This window comes from Mus pahari, chromosome 20 (genome assembly GCF_900095145.1).
Source record: "Mus pahari chromosome 20, PAHARI_EIJ_v1.1, whole genome shotgun sequence".
NCBI lineage: Eukaryota > Metazoa > Chordata > Mammalia > Rodentia > Muridae > Mus > Mus pahari.
Window position 1 is genome coordinate 36,147,514 of NC_034609.1, and position 19,355 is coordinate 36,166,868.

General features: G+C 38.4%; 1 protein-coding gene across 1 annotated transcript in view; it reads left to right on the forward strand.

The window, feature by feature from the left end:
- The window catches only part of Cntnap4 (contactin associated protein like 4), a 294,082-nt gene that overhangs the window by 241,071 nt on the left and 33,656 nt on the right, over nucleotides 1–19,355 (forward strand). The window contains exons 16-17 of the mRNA XM_021220063.1: nucleotides 13,170–13,340; nucleotides 13,982–14,200. Coding sequence (XP_021075722.1) covers nucleotides 13,170–13,340; nucleotides 13,982–14,200 — 390 coding nt within the window. The remainder of the gene's footprint in view (nucleotides 1–13,169; nucleotides 13,341–13,981; nucleotides 14,201–19,355) is intronic.

Consider the following 19,355-nt stretch of genomic DNA (forward strand, 5'->3'; position numbering starts at 1 on the left):
CATCTTGCTTTTCGTGTGTGTTTGGGGCATCCAGGACTCACTGTGGTGTTTGGGGCATCCAGGACTCACTGTGGTGGGCATTCTGGGTTCTGATGGTGCCCAGTGTTCTTGGTTTCTGTTAGTAAGATTCTTACGTTTGCCTTTCNCCATCTGGAAATCTCTGATGTTAATGTTCAAGCTGTCTCTGGCTGGAGTTTGTTCCTCCTGTGATTCTGTTAGCCTCTGTCAGCACTCCTGTGAATCCAACTTTCCCCTGTGTCCCTGTGGTCAGAGCACTCTCTGCAGGCAAGCTCTCCTCTTGCAAGGCAGGTGTCCAGGAGTCTGGAGCTCTGATCTTCCTTCTGAGTCCTGGGGTCAGAGCCCTACCTGTAGGCCAAATTTCCTCCCGTGATCCCAAGGACCTGCAGTGTGGAGATTCCTCCGGACCGCTGCTGACTAAACTCTCTAAACACTCCGATTAAAACCTTTCTTTTAAAGAATGTTTTATTTTATTTTTATTTTTTACTTATTTACTTTACATCCTTCTCACTGCTTTCTTCCTGGTCTGCCCCTCCTACAGTCCTTCCCCCATCTTCCCTTTCCCTTCTCCTTTGAGGGGGTTGGGTCCCCACTGGGTATTCTCCCTCTCTGGCACATCAAGTCTCTGGGAGGCTAGGTACTTTCTCTCCAGCTGAGGCTAGACAAGGCAGCCCAGCTAGAACACATCCTACTTTCAGGCAACAGCTTTTGGAATATTCTTGATGATTCTTTTCTCCCAGATCTCTTGAGGACACAGACCTTCTGCCCTCTGTTGAGACAAATATTGAATATATTACTATGACTTATTTGTCAGACAGCCTTTGATTCTGTTTGATTACTTAAAGAACGGGGTCCATTGCTCATTTATTTTTGTGTTCCTGGTACCAAGTAGTTGACTATGGCATGAAAGATAATCAATAAATAGCAGTTTGTAGAGGAAAGAAAGCGATCCATCACACACATCTGAAGAAATCTGTACATGGTTTGAGAATTATTGGTAAGAAACAATTGAAAGATAAGCAGATGTGTGCATTCCACAAAAGTAGTTTAGATGACATAGGAATGACAGTCACTGATTTTTAAAGTTGCTCACAGCACAAAGCACATCTGGTTCTACCTAAGGCATTGGCTTGTGAGGTGCCTGAGCTGTGGCTGTCAAAATGCTTCCAGGTGCAAATATGAATTTATTTTAGTCCTGAATATATTTACTATGAATTTATTCATATTTAAGCTCTTTTTTATTAGATATTTTCTTTATTTACATTTCAAATGTTAACCCCTTTCCTAGTTTCCCCTCCAAAAATCCCTTATCCCTTCCTCCTGGCCCCTGCTCACCAACCCACTGACTCCTGCTTCCTTGCCCTGGCATTCCCCTATACTGGGGCATAGAACCTTCACAGGACCAAGAGCCTCTCCTTCCATTGATGACCGACTAGGCCATCCTTGGCTACATAATGTAGCTAGAACCATGAGTCCCGCCTGTGTTTTCTTTGGTTGGTGCTTTAGTCCCAGGGAGCTCTGGAGATACTGGTTAGTTCATATTGTTCCTCCTATGGGGCTGCAAACCCCTTCAGTTCCCTGGTAACTTTCTCTAGCTCCTTCATTGGGGATCCTATGCTCCATCTAATGGATGGCTGTGAGCACCCACTTCTGTATCTGTCAGGCACTGGCAGAGCTTTTCAGGACACAGCTATATCAGACTCCTGTCAGCAAGCTCTTGTTGGCATCCACAATAGTGTCTGGGTTTGGTGGTTGTTTACGGGATGGATCCCCAGGTGTGACAGTTCACAAATGAACAATGTGAAGATGTTCATTTCTTCAGTCTCTGCTTCACACACTGTCTCTGTAACTCCTTCCATGGGTATTTTGTTCCCCCTTCTAAGAAGGACCAAAGTATCCACACTTTGGTCTTCCTTCTTCTTGAGTTTCATGTGTTTTGCTAATTGTATCTTGACCTCCACTTCTCTTGACCTCCACTTCTCAGTGAGTGCATTACCACCATGTGTGCTCTTTTGTGATTGGGTTACCTCACTCAGGATGACATCCTCCAGATCCATCCATTTGCCTAAGAATTTCATAAATACATTGTTTTTAATAGCTGCATAGTACTCCATTGTGTAAATGTACCACATTTTCTGTATTCGTTCCTGTGATGAGGGACATCTGGGTTCTTTCCAGCTTCTGGCTATTATGAATAAGTCTGCTATGTCCATATTGGAGCATATGTCATTATTGCATGTTGGAGCATCTTTTGGGGGGGTATATGCCCAGGAGTGGTATTGTTTGATCCTCCAGTAGCACTATGTCCAATTTTCTGAGGAACGGCCAAACTGATTTCCAGAGTGGTTGTATCAGCTTGCAATCCCACTAGCAATGGAGGAGTGTTCCTCTTCCTCCATATCCTTTCCAGCATCTGCTTGTCACCTGAGTTTTTGATCTTAGCCATTCTGACTGGTGTGAGGTAGAATCTCAGGGTTGGTTTGATTTGCATTTCCCTGATGACTAAAGATGTTGAACATTTTTTAGGTGCTTCTCAGCCATTCATCCCCCAAAATTCCACCAGAGAACTCCTAAACCTGATAAACAACTTCAGTGACGAAGCTGGATATTCAATTAACTCAAGCAAATCAGTGGCCTTTCTCTACACAAAGGATAAAGGCTGAGAAAGCAATTAGGGAAACAACACGCTTCCCAATAGTCACAAATAATATAAAATACCTTGCTGTGACTCTAACTAAGCAAGTGAAAGATCTGTATGATAAGAACTTAAGGTCTTTGAAGAAAGTAATCGAAGAAGATCTCAGAAGATGGAAAGATCTCATGGCTTGGCAGGATTAATATAACAAAAATGGCTATCTTGCTAAAAGCAATCTACAGATTCAATGCAATCCCCATCAAAATTGTAACTCAATTCTTCACAGAGTCAGAAAGGACAATTTTCAAATTCACATGGAATGACAAAAAACCTAGGATAGCACAAACTATTCTCAACAATAAACNAACCTCTGGCTGAATCACCATGCCTGACCTCAAGCTGTACTACAGAGCAATTGTGATAAAACCTGCATGGCACTGGTACAATGACAGTCAGGTAGATCAATGGAATAGAATTGAAGACCCAGAAATGAACCCACACACCTATGGTCACTTGATCTTTGACAAAGGAGCTAAAACCATCCAGTGGAAAAAAGACAGCATTTTCAACAAATGGTGCTGACTCAACTGGCAGTTAACATGTAGAAGAATACAAATTGATCATCTCCTTGTACAAAGCTCAAGTCTAAGTGGATCAAGGACCTCCACATAAAACCAGAGACACTGAAACTTATAGAGGAGAANGTGGGGAAAAGCCTCNAAGNTATGGGCACAGGGGAAAAAGTTCCTGAAAAGAATAACAATGGCTTGCGCTGTAAGATCAAGAATTAACAAATGGGACCTCATAAAATTGCACAGCTTCTATGAGGCAAAGGACACTGTCAGTAAGACAAAAAGGCAACCAACAGATTGGGAAAAGATCTTTACCAATCCTAAATCTGATAGAGGGCTAATATCCAATACATACAAAGAACTCAAGAAGTTAGACTCCAGAGAACCAAATAACCCCTATTAAAAATGGGGTACAGAGCTAAATAAAGAATTCTCAACTCAGGAATACTGAATGGTGGAGAAACTCCTTCTTTATCAGTCCTTTGAGAATTTCATACAACCTGTTTGTATTTATTCCCATTCACTACACACCTAACTTCAAGTCTTTACTCATCTAATGGATCACTTCCTATTTGTGCTTCTTATTCTCTTGGGTGTGTGGCCATTCCCTGGAGTGTGAGGACCAGTCAGGAACCACACCCCTGAACGAAAACTGACTCTCATGCCCTCGTAGCCACCAGCCACCAGCTGTCCATAGCTCCTTGGCTAGTGGTAGGACTCATGTGTCCCTCCACCTCCTTGATGGAACCATGACTGGCATAGTTTTGTGCAGGCAACCACAGCCTTAATGTGTGTACTCTTCGAGAAGTGTTATTCATTTATAAAACAGAAACATTTTCTACTTCTTGGTGAAAAAGAATGGTGGATGGCCCGAATTTCTTTGCTTTTTTGTTTAGAAAACAAAAATCATTACCACCCAGGTTTTGCTAGCTCTGCCATTCTTTGTAGCGTTGCTTATGCTTAAGCATCATCTCAGACCTATCATTAAAGCCTCTCTGTTCTTGAATGCTTCTTATTTTGATTTATTTCTGCTTGAATTTTGTTGTCAAGTGTCTGTTGTTTTCTTTTATTTTTCCCTCTAGGATGTATGAGTGCTGTCTTTCCCGAGTCTGCACATGCTTGGGAATAATTGTCACCTTAGGATTTGTAGCAAACAGCCAATTTAGCCTTAAAACACTCTTGTTTTCTTGGCAACAACTTTACTGAAATGTGACTCACATGCCCTACAGTCCCCTCCTGTCCTTTATAAACATGCACAATGTAGCCATGCTCCATGTGCTTATTCATTTTAGAGGAACACCTGTCTCCACCGCTCGTGATTGAACTCTGTATCATCTGCAGATTAAACCTGTATCCACTTTCTTTTCATTCTCGCCTGAGTTGTATGTAGCAACTCTACACACTTGCTTAGTCTATTTAATATATATTAAAACACAAACTGTGTATGGTTTTGTGACTAGGTGTTTTCCCAATATTTGATATCTTATTTCTATGGACAGATATCATTTCACTATAGGAACAGGTAAATGCACTTTTTATCCCTTTATCATTTCATTGTTTGATAAACATTTGAAATAGCCCCATTGTACTTTTTAACAGTATGAGTAGGGTCCTATAGTCATTTTTAAGTTGTTTTGTAGACACAGGTTTTGATTTTGCTTGATCTTGTCTAAAAAAATGTAACCGAGAAATTAATAAATTCCAGCACATCCTGCTGGGCTCATTACTGTGGGAACCACTGTAACATTTTAGAGTCATGTTTTTGACCTCTGCCAGGTTTCTTGACATTTTCAAACTTGGTTTGCACTGAAGAATTCCGCCATCTTGTTTTCCATAGCTGTTCATTCTGACATTCAGGCTGGCTACAGAAGAGGGTTCTGAAAGGCATTGTCTGTTGCCTCAACACTTAAAATGTAACAAAATACCCTCTAGGCTGGACACATTTTCCTTTCCTGCTCAGAAATTGGTGGGTAGTATTTTTTAATTTTCCTGCATTGAAGACTTTGGAGAAATATGAGGTCAAACAAAATTTTCCACTTTAAAGAAGACTTGACCTTTTTATGTGATCGCTTGAAGGAAAAACTATATTTAAAGGTCATTATTTAATAAAAATGCATCCAAGTGTTATACATTTGCTTTTTTTTTCTGTGAAACAGATACAATAACCTAGAAGGCTTACTTATTCTGTGTTTTGAAGAGTTTTTGCAAATGCTCTAAATTTCTGTTCTTCGTTACTTTTTGGACCTTGAGTCTTTTTTTTTTTTTTAAATCATTATTATTAAATGTATTTCTACCGAGTTGTGTTGAAGTTTTAGAGGGGGAGGATTATTACCCATAAAATCCATCAAGTTAGGAAAGATGGTTGAGAGTTTCTTGTTCTAAGAAACATTTGCATCTCTTAAATTCATCTTGTCTGTATTGACTGCTCTAGTGGCCTGAGAAAGCACAGCTGTCGGTGATACATTACATAACCAAATGTTCATGGATACAATAAATAACTTTGCAGAAGTTAGGTGCTCAGATTAGGAAAAAGATATTGACTAGTGACTTGCTTTATTTCCCTTCCACTTGAGACACTTCCTTCCAGTTGGCAGTCTACCTATGAGCTGCCAAAGAAGTAGGGATCAATTCCATTTCAACACATAAGATAATATAATTTTCTATGTCTGATAATCCCCCACCCTCTGAAATTTTATTTCAATGTTCATTATTAATCTTGTTGGAATTTTTCTTGTTTCTTGATGTTGTCATTGTATCATCTAACCCTCCCTTTTCTTCTCCCCATCCTTCCTTATTTCTCTCATTCTTTCCTGTTCAATAAAAAAGTTGAGTGGTTTCCTCAGAACACATAAAGTTTAAACATATAGGAATTATTCTAAGCTTTCTAATTGCTCTTATAACAATTGAAAGTACATTTTATACAATACATACTGATTGGTAGACTACTTGCACACACACACACACACACACACACAGAGAGAGAGAGAGAGAGAGAGAGAGAGAGAGAGAGAGAGAGAGAGAGAGAGAGAACATTCTTACACATGTGCTTGGCTTTTACATTCTCTTAGAAAGAGAAGACAATAATCCAGTAAGATATATGTTATGATAGATGCTAACAAGTGCTGTCATGAAAAATCAGTACAATTAATACAGAAGAAAGGATGTTTTAAATTAGATGATTGTTAAAGGATCATCAAGAAGGCAACATTCAAATAAGGTCAAGACTGAAGACAATAAGGAAACAAGGATTGAATATATGTTTGAATGAGTCTCAAAACAAGAGGAAATCAGAGCCATGATACAGATGTAGGGATATAGCTGATAGAAATGTATAAATGTGTGTTTTCATGTAACAAAGTGGGGCACCATGAGCAAGTTGTGAATGGTAGTCACATAGGAAACTGGTAATCATGTTAGATAGCGTTTGAAAATCTTTATTTTCAGTTTCAGTGAGCTTGGAGAACACTAGAGAGTTCTGAGTAAAAGAACATGATGACTTATGTTTTGGTGAGATTCAGCAGGGTAGGACCAAAGCAAGATGTGGGTGATGCCATATTATTAACTGTGCTGAAACATCATAGTGACTTGGAGCACAGAGAGATGTGAGAGATGTGAGGTGAGAGATGTGACTGTGGGCATTGTGTAAAGGGAGGGTTAATGAAGTTGCTGATGAATTGATGTCATTTTCAAGAGGAAATATGAAGAATATGACAGAGATGTGTTTGACATGATAGTTAGAAGCATAGAGCTGGCTTTGATTGAAATGGGAAACACTACTTCCAAGGTCAAGAAGTTGGAATCATTGCAAGGAGCTTCATTATTAGATATCTAAAAGCCGAGATGTCATCAGTCATTGAAATAGAGATGTGATGTTGTCACGTTAAAAGTTCCAGGCTTCAAACATATATTCATATATAATAGATATATTTACAGCCACACAATAGATAAACTGGAGTTATTGTGGGGGAAGATGTATATGGGCAGAGTCATAGGATTCTCCAGTGTAGTATTCATAATAAGTGGAGTTGGTGAGGAGGAGGAAGGGAGGAAGATGGAGAATTTTATAGCATTAATGCAAAAGGTAGAAAAGTGTGGGTGTCCTGGGCTCCAAGCAGAAGTAATGTTTCCAGGGAGGAAGCCCAATCAACTACATTAAATGTTGATAGCTTACACAAGGCAAGAATTGTGACAACTGAATTGAACAATGTAGAGATCATCATTGACATTGACAATGGCTTGTTTAGGAGAGTTAGTTGAGCTAAGCGTGGGAGCTTAGAGCCAAGAATAGGCTCATCAAACAGTGGATGTGAAACAATAGGGAAATTAGTAATAGGCGGGGAGAAAAGTAATACCATAGAACTGAGTTTGGAAGATGGTAGAATTAATAGCACAGTTGTACTGAAGGAAGAGACCAATCACAGATGTCTTTAGAATAGGAACAGTTTGGGATTCTACACAAAGGATGTAGAGTATAGATAGTGATAACAGGGAGACGAAGAGGTGAAGTCGGTGATTGGAGAATGTCTCTTGGGCTTTTTATTTTTTATAGAAGTTCAAGTTTGAAAAATGGGATGTTATATGCTTGGAAACAGAGCAGGTCCAAAATTACTTTCTAAGAACATGGAGTTCATGAAAAGCATTAGCCGTTAGTGGTGCTTGCAAAATTAGCATGTAGTGTTCTCATTTGGCATTGTGCTATTTCCAACATGTGTTTACATAGGGTGTATGTTAAAGAAAGTGTATATATATACTCAAACAAAGACTATAATCTATAATTGAGTCATATGTGCTGGAGTCATTAGGTAATAAATATGAATAATTTACTAACTCTTATTTTTGGTGAGTATAGTCAGTGAAATACCTCATCAAATTAATTAATATAGAGAAGTTTCCTCTGGGCATAGAAAATAGAATCTGGTATGTCTGAATATAAATGTATTTGAAGGGCCAATGTATTATAATTAAAATCACTGACAGGTCTAATATAAAGTATGTATGTTTGCAAATACAGAGAGATGGTACAAGCTTTTTCATTTATGGTCCATGAGAGTGTTAAAATATTTTAATAATATTCTCAGACAGTATTCTGAGTGCCTAATTATTTTTGACATTAAATGTGTGAATAAAGGAAGTTCAATTGACATGTGCTCAACAGAAATCTCTTCAATTTGCACTTATTTATCTTACTTCCACCAAAACAACTCTATTTCATGTTACTTAAACATCTAAGGTAGGTTACAAATGATGTATTGATGAATTTTCTTCTTCTCAAATAGGTAACTGGTTTCAGAGTTTATTCCATAGCTATATATGTTAATGCAAGGAATCAGTGTTGGATAGACCAGATGTATTTTGCATTTGAGATCCATCTTTCTTTGTATATTAGCATGCTGTTTGATAGTTCAACTTAAAGATCTCTTTTTTGGCATCTACCACAACCTTACATACTTCCCAATGTCATTCTGACATTCACAGGGATGAAGTATGAATAAGCAACACCAAAGTTAAATCAACTTGGCTCACTTTGTTTACAATTTTATACATGTACCTTTTGTACCTAGAATGATAGTAGGTGCATGCTTGCATCAAAATTGATCTGGGAAGATAGCTCATTCAGAAAATGCTTGCTGTAGAGGTATGGGCATGTTTAATTCAATTCAAGCACCTACTAGAAAGCCCTGTGGAGACAGATACAGGGGTTTGCTGACCCGACTATCTCTTACAGAGTTTGGGCACTCACAGATTTGGCTAGAGTAGCTGGGCTATGAGCCTCGGGAATCTTCCTCCCAGTGAGAGACCCTGTCCCCAAAACGAAGTGCACAGATCCTAAAGAATGACAGCTGCAGTTGACCTTAGACTGTTTGCATATGTATGCATGCTTTTGGCCATGCACACAGAAATATAAATGTACACATACACAAATTCTCTTCTTCCAACCTCGTGTAAAATAAGATTGTCTTGAAACGTTAATATATATATATATATATATATATATATATATATATTAAATATATATATTTAATATATGTGTGTGTGAAATCTTTCCTTTGTTACTAATATCCACTTTTTTACAAAATTAATGTAAGAATAATAAGAAACATTCTGCAGATTATTTTTAAAATCCTTTGATTACAAAGACAGTCTCTGCTCCGCTCTTGTAAGAGGTAAAAATCATGCCAATTCTATTGAATGTGTTGGAGGAGACAGCAGGGGTATTTTACTGTATGCAAACACCCATGAATAGCTTTGCCCTCTTTTCTCCTGATCTATAATCCACACGCTGTGATCCTCCTCAGCCAGACTTCATTGGCATCACCCTCATTATTACACATATGGATTTCTATGGAGGTTCATAAATTGTTGAAAACAATAACAGAAGTGCTAAAAGAGGAACCAGTGAATTATTAAACCAATACATAGGTTTTTGTGTTCCAATGAAGCAACGTGTAATTAATCATGGTGTTTTATTTCTGTTAAGAAATTTCTATTTTCTAGCTCATTTTAATGGCCCATAAATATTTAGAAGGTGCATTGACTGCTAAAATATTCTTTACATCAATATTTTAATATTATATATGTGAAATTTACTTTTAGGAAGAGATTCTCATCACTCTCCTTTGATTTCTTTCTATGTTCAACCAGAAGAAAATACTACTGCTTTTTATAGGATCCCTTTTTAAAAAGCCATTCTACTTACAAGAGAACTAAATTCTTAGAAACTTTTTAAAAGTACATATAGTATTAAATAGTGCTAAATTCTAATTCCTTAAGGCTCTTTGTAAAAATATTTGCACATGAAATCAGATACTTATATATGTTCCTATTTTATATAAGTAGGAATAAATCTTCATCCTGCTATATAATAAATGCATATACATTTATATACATATATACATTGTATAATTTAGAAATCTAAAAGGCAAAGTTTCCACGGGAACTTCATTTTTCTTGACTGATTCGTATCTGTTAAATTAGATATGTCACTTATTATGTGGTTCATCATCACTAAACAATGCATTACAATACATCTTGACGTATTCCTTTGTGTGCACATGTGAATGTACATTTGCGCACATGCACATAGAGGCCAGAGGTTGACATCAGGTGTCTACCACAGACACTCTCATCAGACATTGTGAAAAGAGGACATCTCCCACTGAACATGAAGCTCCCCCGACTCCCATAGCCCTGGGATTATAGAAGCATCCTGGCACACCTGGGTTTATGTGGGTGCTAGGGATCTAGCTCAGGTCCTTGTGCTTATGTGACAGCTGCTTTACTCTGTGAGCCACCCCTTCAGCTTAGCCTTTCCTATGCTATCATTGAGGTGATGTTTTTTTTAAAGCATCTTTTTTGCCTAGCAACAAATCATGCAATACTTCAGAACTGCTCCTGGGCAGATTAGGGACTCTCCAGTCCTCTTCCTTATAGAATCTTTTTGAGGACAGTTTCCTGTTGTTACTACAGATCTCTGCCTCTTCCTTGCTCCTTTCCCAGAGCCTCTTTTCTCTGAGACTGCCCAAATCCTCTTGGACGCACTGGAGATAAGGTGCTGAGACATCGTGTGCCATTACACACTAGCCCATCAGTGTAAACGCTGGCCTTGGTTTTCTTTATAATTGTCTTGAGTTAGCATCAGTTTCTTAATCTCGTGAATTGTTCTTACCTCCGTCTCTACCTATTGTGAATTTGTAAAATGGGGTTTGCTAACTAAAGAAAACACAGTATTGAGTGTTTTAGCTTCCTAAACTGTTTTCACTAACCTGAGAGCATTTATTGTGCAGAGAGAAGCAATTCAAAGATTGTCCTTCAGATTCAACCATTCCCTGAATTCTCCCATATGAGGCTTTACTGAGTTAGTTATAATACATCATGTAGCATGTTGTATTATAAATGTTGATTTTATAATGTATTAATATATTAATAAAATAATATTACATAACTTAAACCTTGGTCCTGATCACTCCCTTTCTAAGCATATAAGATCATATTTAGCAGTATCCCATATTTTAAAGTCACATACTTTGATTTTATATCTAGCATTTTAAGAGAAAGGCATGATGCTTCTTATAAAAGATCAGGTAAGGAATTTAAAGAGCACAGATGTGCTATTACCTCTTCGTTGACATTTTGAATTTTTTTTTTTGTGCCTCCTTTCATAGACTGAAATATGATCTAAGGGTCTAGTATAGAAGTAACTATTTAAAGTATGTAAGACATAGCCTTGGCAGAACTCAGATAATATGTAAATTCACTTGGCTGCATGTGAGGAGGTGTGATCTCGGGGAATATGCTTTTTACAACTAAATAAATTCAGTTTTAAATTGACCAAATGTAGCAGAAATTTGACTTTTGAGTCAGGTCCATTAAGAAAAAATAACAGAAAGAACACAAACAAACGATAGACCTATACAGTGTTCTTTGCAGGGTTATCAGAAAAGAAGGCAAAAATCTAAGGGACATGTAGAAACAGGTCAAGTTTGTGATTTTGAAGTAGCTGGCTCTCTGCTGTATGCTACCATAATGAACTCTTTCTTTAAAACAGCTGCTACTGGCTCTGGAAGACCAATGTGTCTTACTTACAGGAAGGTAATTTAGATAGAATTTTATTCCTTGTTGAGAGAGTGGGTGGACTGACTTCACACTAAGGATGCCCCTCGTCCTAGTTGATGTGCTAGGAACTTGCCGGTGGCAGCTGAGGCTCATAGCTCATTTCTCTGATAATTCTCCACATCAACTCAATAGATTCAGCTGGATTTCATCCTGACAGCCCTGCCTGTGAATTTGTATTTCATTTTCCATATATATATATATATATATATATATATATATATATGGAAATACTCTTCATACTCTCAAATATTTCTTTTTTCCAAAGAAAAGTTGCAACTATCCACCAATACTAGTCAAGGTGGAAACACTGTATTTAGACTTTAAAAATACACACACACACACACACACACACACACACACATGCGTGCTCACATGTGCTTCATTTCTCTGAATGTGTGCTGAGGGGGCAGGGTAGGTTTAGTACCTGGGTTGAGGTAACTGTGGAGATCAGAAGAATGAGTTGGATGTCCTGGAGGTGGAGTCATGAGGGTTGAGAGCTGCCTGCTGTGGGTGGTAGGAATCAAATTTGGGTCTTTCGTAAGACACATACAGAGTCTTAACTGCTGAGCCATCTCTCCAGCTCCTACATGTTTGGTTTTTTTTTTTTCCCCAGATCTCTGAATAGATATTCCAAGCTCCATTTTTTTCATCTCTTCTTGAGTATTGAATATTTGTAAACATTTAGAGAAAGCTTTCACCTACTTCCCAGTTATAAGCGAAACAAAGAATGGCTATTGAACGAAAAAAAAAATGCATTTTCATAAGTACAACTGTGCTACATAGACAATGTGTATTTTGGTCTTTAATTACACGGGAGCAGATTTAGAATGCCAATTTCAGTGTGAAGTTGGCAAGGCCCAATAATAGGGATCGTGGAGAATGTAATTTTATGGCAAGTGTGCTTCGCAAGGAGCTGCTGTAGGGAGTTTTTGAGTCATAACAACTAGGTGTTTACATTTTCGAGATACAAAAATATTAAGCAATTAATCAAGGCTTAGCAGATTCTTCAGATATTACTTTAGCTGAGTATAGCATTTTTGTCTGCAGGTATTTTGTTTTTTTTCCTTGTATTTTGGCCATTTATGAAGGAAGCTTTCCTGTTGTATGTTGGAAAGAATTCAGGTTTTCATCTCCATAAGATCTCTTGTTCTATGCCTGCGTGTCTGTTAACAAGGAAAGAGATTTATATTGGATGGATGACAGACCCTAAGAGAGCAACATTTTTAAACAGGCATGATGCTAAATGGAGAAAACACAGTTGCGGTTACAAAACTCCTTGTATGTCCTTGTTTTGTCCTTGAGTCTGTTCTTTCCTGTCCTTGTCTAAACAGGGCCGTTTTGGAACGCAGCTTCCTTTAATACCGAGGCTTCCTACCTCCACTTCCCCACATTCCATGGCGAGCTCAGTGCAGATGTGTCCTTCTTTTTCAAGACCACAGCCCTATCTGGGGTGTTTTTAGAGAACCTGGGAATCACCGACTTCATACGAATAGAATTACGCTGTAAGTATCCTTTCCAGAAAGGTCCTGGGACACAGTCAGCTAGTCCTGAATTCTTCAGTTAACTTTTAGGAGCTCATATCACTAGTATGAAAAAAAAACCCCTACTTTCCAAGCAAATAATTTAATATTTAACAAGGGATAATTCAGTAAAAATATTGATAAATTCATTAGCAGCAGAAAAAGTTTTAAGTTGAAGTAATTAAAATTGAAGACAAATTTTCAGTTAATGACTAATATTAATTACAAAATTACTTAATGAACCACTTATTATTTTGATATATTCATAGGCTGCTATTAATAGCGTAATATCCAATGCATGTCTCATGCTGTTAAATTATATAAACTTTGAATCAATGAAGCGATTATTTTGTATAATCAATTACAGATGCTAGTTCTGTACTCTCTCTGAACAGTTGAATCTTTGTCAATGTGAAAGATTAATTCAGAAGAGGATCCTTTAAAAGTCTTTTATTTTTACCCCAAAGATGCACCTTACCCCCTCATTCCATCTCAAGAGTGTCATGTCTGTTTGGATGTCATTGCTTTCTTTTATATAAGCCTGTGTCTAATGATTGCTGTGTGGCATTATCTTAAGTGTATTGAGGACTCACCTAGAAAACCCTCCTATCTGATATTTCCAGCACCCACAACAGTGACCTTTTCATTTGACGTGGGGAACGGGCCTTTCGAACTCTCTGTGCATTCACCCACTCACTTCAATGACAACCAGTGGCATCACGTGCGAGTGGAAAGGAACATGAAAGAGGCATCCCTTCAGGTGGATGAGCTACCTCCGAAGATACAAGCGGCTCCCACGGACGGCCACGTCCTGTTACAGCTCAATAGTCAACTCTTTGTTGGTAAGTCGCTCTCTTAAAACACCACAGACATGCTGCAGGTCTAGCGATGAGCCATAGTAAAACAATCCCAACTTGACAAATACCTAAAAGCAGAGTCAAAATATTATTTATTGAAACCCCAGGTCTGTGCCAAGTTCCCCATTCCTTCCTAATAACCAATCCATGTAATAGTAGGTATTATCGCTACCCTAGATTAGGGTAATGTGGCTGAGATTCTGGGAATGACTTATATCCTGAAATCAATCGAGTTAAGAGATGCGAATTTCTCTGCAACTATGTCCTCACTCTGCACACCTAACTTCTTAAAATGTAGAGGTTGCATAACATGTTATGTTTTGTGTATTCCATTGGGGCTTTTAGTGTGATCTGGGATACTTTAGCCTCTGTCCTCAGAAATAAGGAGCCCCTGTAATGCCAACCAGTGATGTTCCTTCCCAACTTGTACGTGTTGTATCAAACCCAGGCCAATGGTAGAAAAGAAAAAACAAAACAAAACGAACAAACAAACAAACAAACAAACAAGAAGACATACCTCAGGGCTCAGTGTCAACGGCTTCTCTTCTGCCTTGTTCATTTTATTATCTGCTCTCTTCTGATCCCTTACTTTACAGTGTCCACTGACTCAGAGTTTGCAGGATGCCAGACTGGAATCCCTCTCCATGGGCTTCATTTTCTTTTGCATCTTTGCTAATTACTTTTGCAGAAGTTGTAGACCATGAAGTTCAAGGGTTATTGCTTATCTGATCCCTGCTCAGACATTTTAATGTAAACAAAGACCCGGAGACATGATGAGGGAGGATAAATGATAAATTATCGGAAATTACAATCCAGGCATTTCTAATGGCTATATTTAGAACAAAATTCATCAGCTGCCCCGCCCCCTCATACCTTCAGCTGCCTAACAATCTTATTAGCGTCCTTTCACTGAAAGAAATGAGCTTGCTAGTGACATATTTGACAAAGACATATTTAGGTCTTCTAATAAATTTATGTCCTCATTATTTTCATTATTTATTCTTTCCCTGAAAACACGTTTAATGAATAGCTTCCACAATGAAAGCACCCTGATAGATATCCTACTCACAGACTTGTGGCCACTCAGCTGACTTATTTAAGAGTGGAGAAACCATAAAGTACACTTGGAAGAAATATATAACTTTTCTCTTAATGCCATACTAGAAGCTCCGTCAGAAAATGGACATAGATATCTCTTGAATTCTAAAAAAAAAAAAAAAATGAGAGATGGTCACAACAAAAAAGGTAACTGCAATTTAAAATCTGTCAGTGGCTTGGAAATAGCCTTACTATTCTTAGAAATTGAGAAGGCTGAAATTGTCCTAGAATTTTTCAGTGAAATATGTTGCAGTTTGCCTGTAGATGACCTTTCCTCCTAGGGAGGAATTTCAACTTCCGAGAGATAGCATCACTATATATTGTACCTGATAGGAATTCTGGCCTTAATTTGATTTCAGGTGGTGGTAATGAAGTATCATATGACATCAGAAAACTGCTTTGAACAGGCTTGGGTCTTTTGCCATCAATCATATGCAATAATTTGAATAAGGATCGAAGCGATTTCATCTTTATGGAGGCAATTAGTTGGGACTTTGACATCTCCATATGTGTTCAGACTTAGAGTGGCTGTGCCACTGGGAAGTTTAAGCAATGGAAATCTGGATTGCGTTTAGGTCAAAGGCAGTGGGAAAAAGGAGAAGAGAGAGATCTCTGCCTGAGAGAGAGAGCTGTCTCATTTGTTCAATTTGCAATGAATAAAGATCTTCATTCTTGCAGATGACTGAGGGTATAGTGACATAATGCAATATAATGATACCTGACTGTCAAAATGCCACCTAAGGGGCTGCTTTTGTTACTGCCCCTATCAACCACCAAATGGACCACTCTCAGGAGCCAATACCTTTCACGTTCAACCAAACAGTGTACACAACAGAAAATATTAATCTTCCAATTTACAACAGTCCTATCAAACAACTCATTGTATTTCTTTTTGCAAGTTTACCACTAAAGACCCTTTGCTTGCAGGCAGACTCCAATGAGAGACAAATTATAATTAAAAAGGTTACACTGAATTAGAGCTCAGTGGGGGACAAACTAGTAAAATATCATCAGTAATTAGAGAGAATTTAATGAAGCACTTACTATGAGCAAAAGGGTCTCTGCCTTCTAATGAGTATATTTCAGTGGAAGAGATAGCCAATGGTGAGAAATGAATATCTATTCATATATGTATATTCATATATACACATATACACGTCTATACATATATACATATACACATTGTACAGTTATATACATATGTGTATATATGTATGTGTATATACACATATGTGTATTCTCATAGTGAAAGAAAATAAGGTAGAAACAGAACAAGGAGAAGAGTGATTAGGGCCATGGTTAGTGTCGAGTGTTTACATTTCAAACAGGGGAGTGGGGAGATGTTAACGCTTGAGTTGACACCAGAGGAAGTAGAGTAGAGATGGGCCCTGTGAACTTCTCAGAAGGTAGAATCCTGAGTGGTAGTAACAGTGAGTTTGACAGATCTGAGGGAAACAGGAATAAGTCAATATGGCTGGAGAGAATGAATGTGACGGAATACAGGGGAAGTCAGGCTGAGCTATACCCTGGATCATGGGAGGCCCTTGCAGGGCGTGTGGATCTAGTATTATGGGATGGTCTATTTACTTCCTAGCTTATTTACTTCCCCTGTTCTCATTTACTGCCATGAGGGACATGGATGGAAGGAAACCAGTGGGATTAGGCTACTGCAGACGTGTGTGAGAGCTGCCAGCAGAAGCAGCTGAAGTAGGTATGTTGGAACAGAGAGGGGACACATTTTAGGTGTAGCTGCATACAACTTGCAAATAAATCAGTTGATGCTTTCAGGATTTTATGACTTTCCCATGACAATATTCTTTCACGCAAGATGCTTATTTCTTCCTCATATTATTACCTACTTTTCAATTTCATCTGAAGATATCTTTACTTCTTCCCCCCCCCCCTTTATCTTAACTCATGGCTGTGATTAAAGTTGTTCCCTGGTCTAATATGTCTAATAAAGCACAAGCTGAGAAAACATCTTGGAGCCTCCCCCTCCTTCCACAAAATCCCACCAGCTCTGTAAGCATATGCTCACTGTGAAGCCTGGCCTTTCCATTCATAGAGCCTGTGTAACACGTCATGTGTGAACGAACAGTTTGCTTGGGAGCTCTTGCTTCACACAGTAATAAGTAGAACCAAGTTAAGCTTCATTCTCCTCTCAGAGTGGGTGGTTCCATGGGTGAGTGAGACTCTCTGCATTATACAATGTAATTGATTTTCTGGTTGAAATCGTAAAGGGTAATTTAATCCCCTTTACTTACATGTTCGAGAGCTTAATTTGTAGTTCACCCGTCCATCATAGAAATAATCATGACTAATCAGCGTTTTCAAGTGTGCATAACGACTGTCATTTATACTTGGGCATAGGGACAAACTGGTGAAGTCAACATAATTGTGGAAAGTTAGACTACAGCCTTCACCATGCGTTATTCTAATAAAAATCCTTTGAATCTGGAGAGGGAAGACAGTAAAAGTATTTTCATTCACAAAGGAGCTCTAGACGTATGGAAAGACTGGAAGTCTAAGTTAGGCTTAGTCTAAGAGTAATTTATTTGCTAGGCCAGCATTTAGCTGCAAGAACACATATTATATGGATGCATGGGTAAGAAGGTATTGTGGAATATTCAAAACCAAATATAGTTGCTTCCTAAAATTGTCTGTACTATCTGCTTGAAACACTAGATATTTCAATAGCTTTTTAGAAAATGGGTTTGTTTTTTTTTTATTATTTTAGTTTTTTGAGATGTTAACTTAAACCTGTTTATACACAAATAAAAGTTGAGTATATCTTAATTTGACAAGTCATTTTTTCCACTTCCCCAGCTAGGATGTTGACAGTATTTATTGACTTCACATATATATGAGTTTTTTAAATGTTTCGATATTAAGAATTTTGGTTTAGCTCTCAGTAGTGGCTGATGTGCTGAGGTAACAGAAAAGAATTTTATGCCTTCTCGATCGTTGACCCCATCGCTGCCACTGAAGGCCAGCCAAAGAGTGTGTTAGCACCAGAGAGCAGAACTCTGAAGCAAGAGCAGAGCCTTCATTGCTGAGGAAAACCACTAGAAATAAACAGAAAACACATCTGAAAAGATATGAGCTGTTTGGGCAGCAGCTGTTTGTGACAACTGAAATAGAAGTCAGGTAATGATGACTGTAAGCAGAGGTGGGGCTACATCTAAAAGATGAGAACAGAGTGGCTTTAATAGTCCTTTAGTTCCAAATATCAGATTGATCATCTCCCCCTAACCAGACTGCAAGATAAAGGTTCACAGTGGACAAGGGACAACAGTGAACAAAACCCTTTTTTTGGAGCAAGTATATGATAATTAGTCTGGAAACTAGAGAGTCAATGTGGTAGACATTTCCATTCCCTTTAAACAGTTCCAAAAACCAGACCATGTTGCTTCTTGTAATGAAGAAGGATGGTTTGTGTTGTGTTCATAGCCCTGCCTCTCTTTATTTGGTGAAATGTTGATTTTAACCCAGGGCCTTGCACGTACAAGGCAAGTGATCAACCACTGAGCCATGTTCTCAGCCTGCTCTTCCTTATTCCTTTTCTTACTGTGGCCTCAGGTCTTTACCATTTCTTCCTTGCTCTCTCTCTCTCTCTCTCTCTCTCTCTCTCTCTCTCTCTCTCTCTCTCTCTCTCTGTGTGTGTGTGTGTGTGTGTGCGCGTGCACATGTGTGTGATTTTGTGTGTGTGTGTGTGTGTGTGCGCGTGCACATGTGTGTGATTCATCAAGCATGGTCTGTTCAGAAATGCTACCTGTCACCTCAGTAATGCTGGAAATGCTCAGAGTATTGATTCTTTGTCCTTGACCTTGATGGAACACTGAGAACAAACTGGCCACAGTCCTCACTGCTCTCGCTCACAAACGTTCTCCAACCACGGAAATGATGGAGAGAAAAAGAATCAATCATTTTTTAAACTGAAATGTGACAGTGGTCATTTTCTATTTCAGTTTGTAAACTCAGCATTTTCCCCCCTAGAAGCTTCTTAAATTAGCCCTGAATTGATTTTCATTCAACCAGCTCT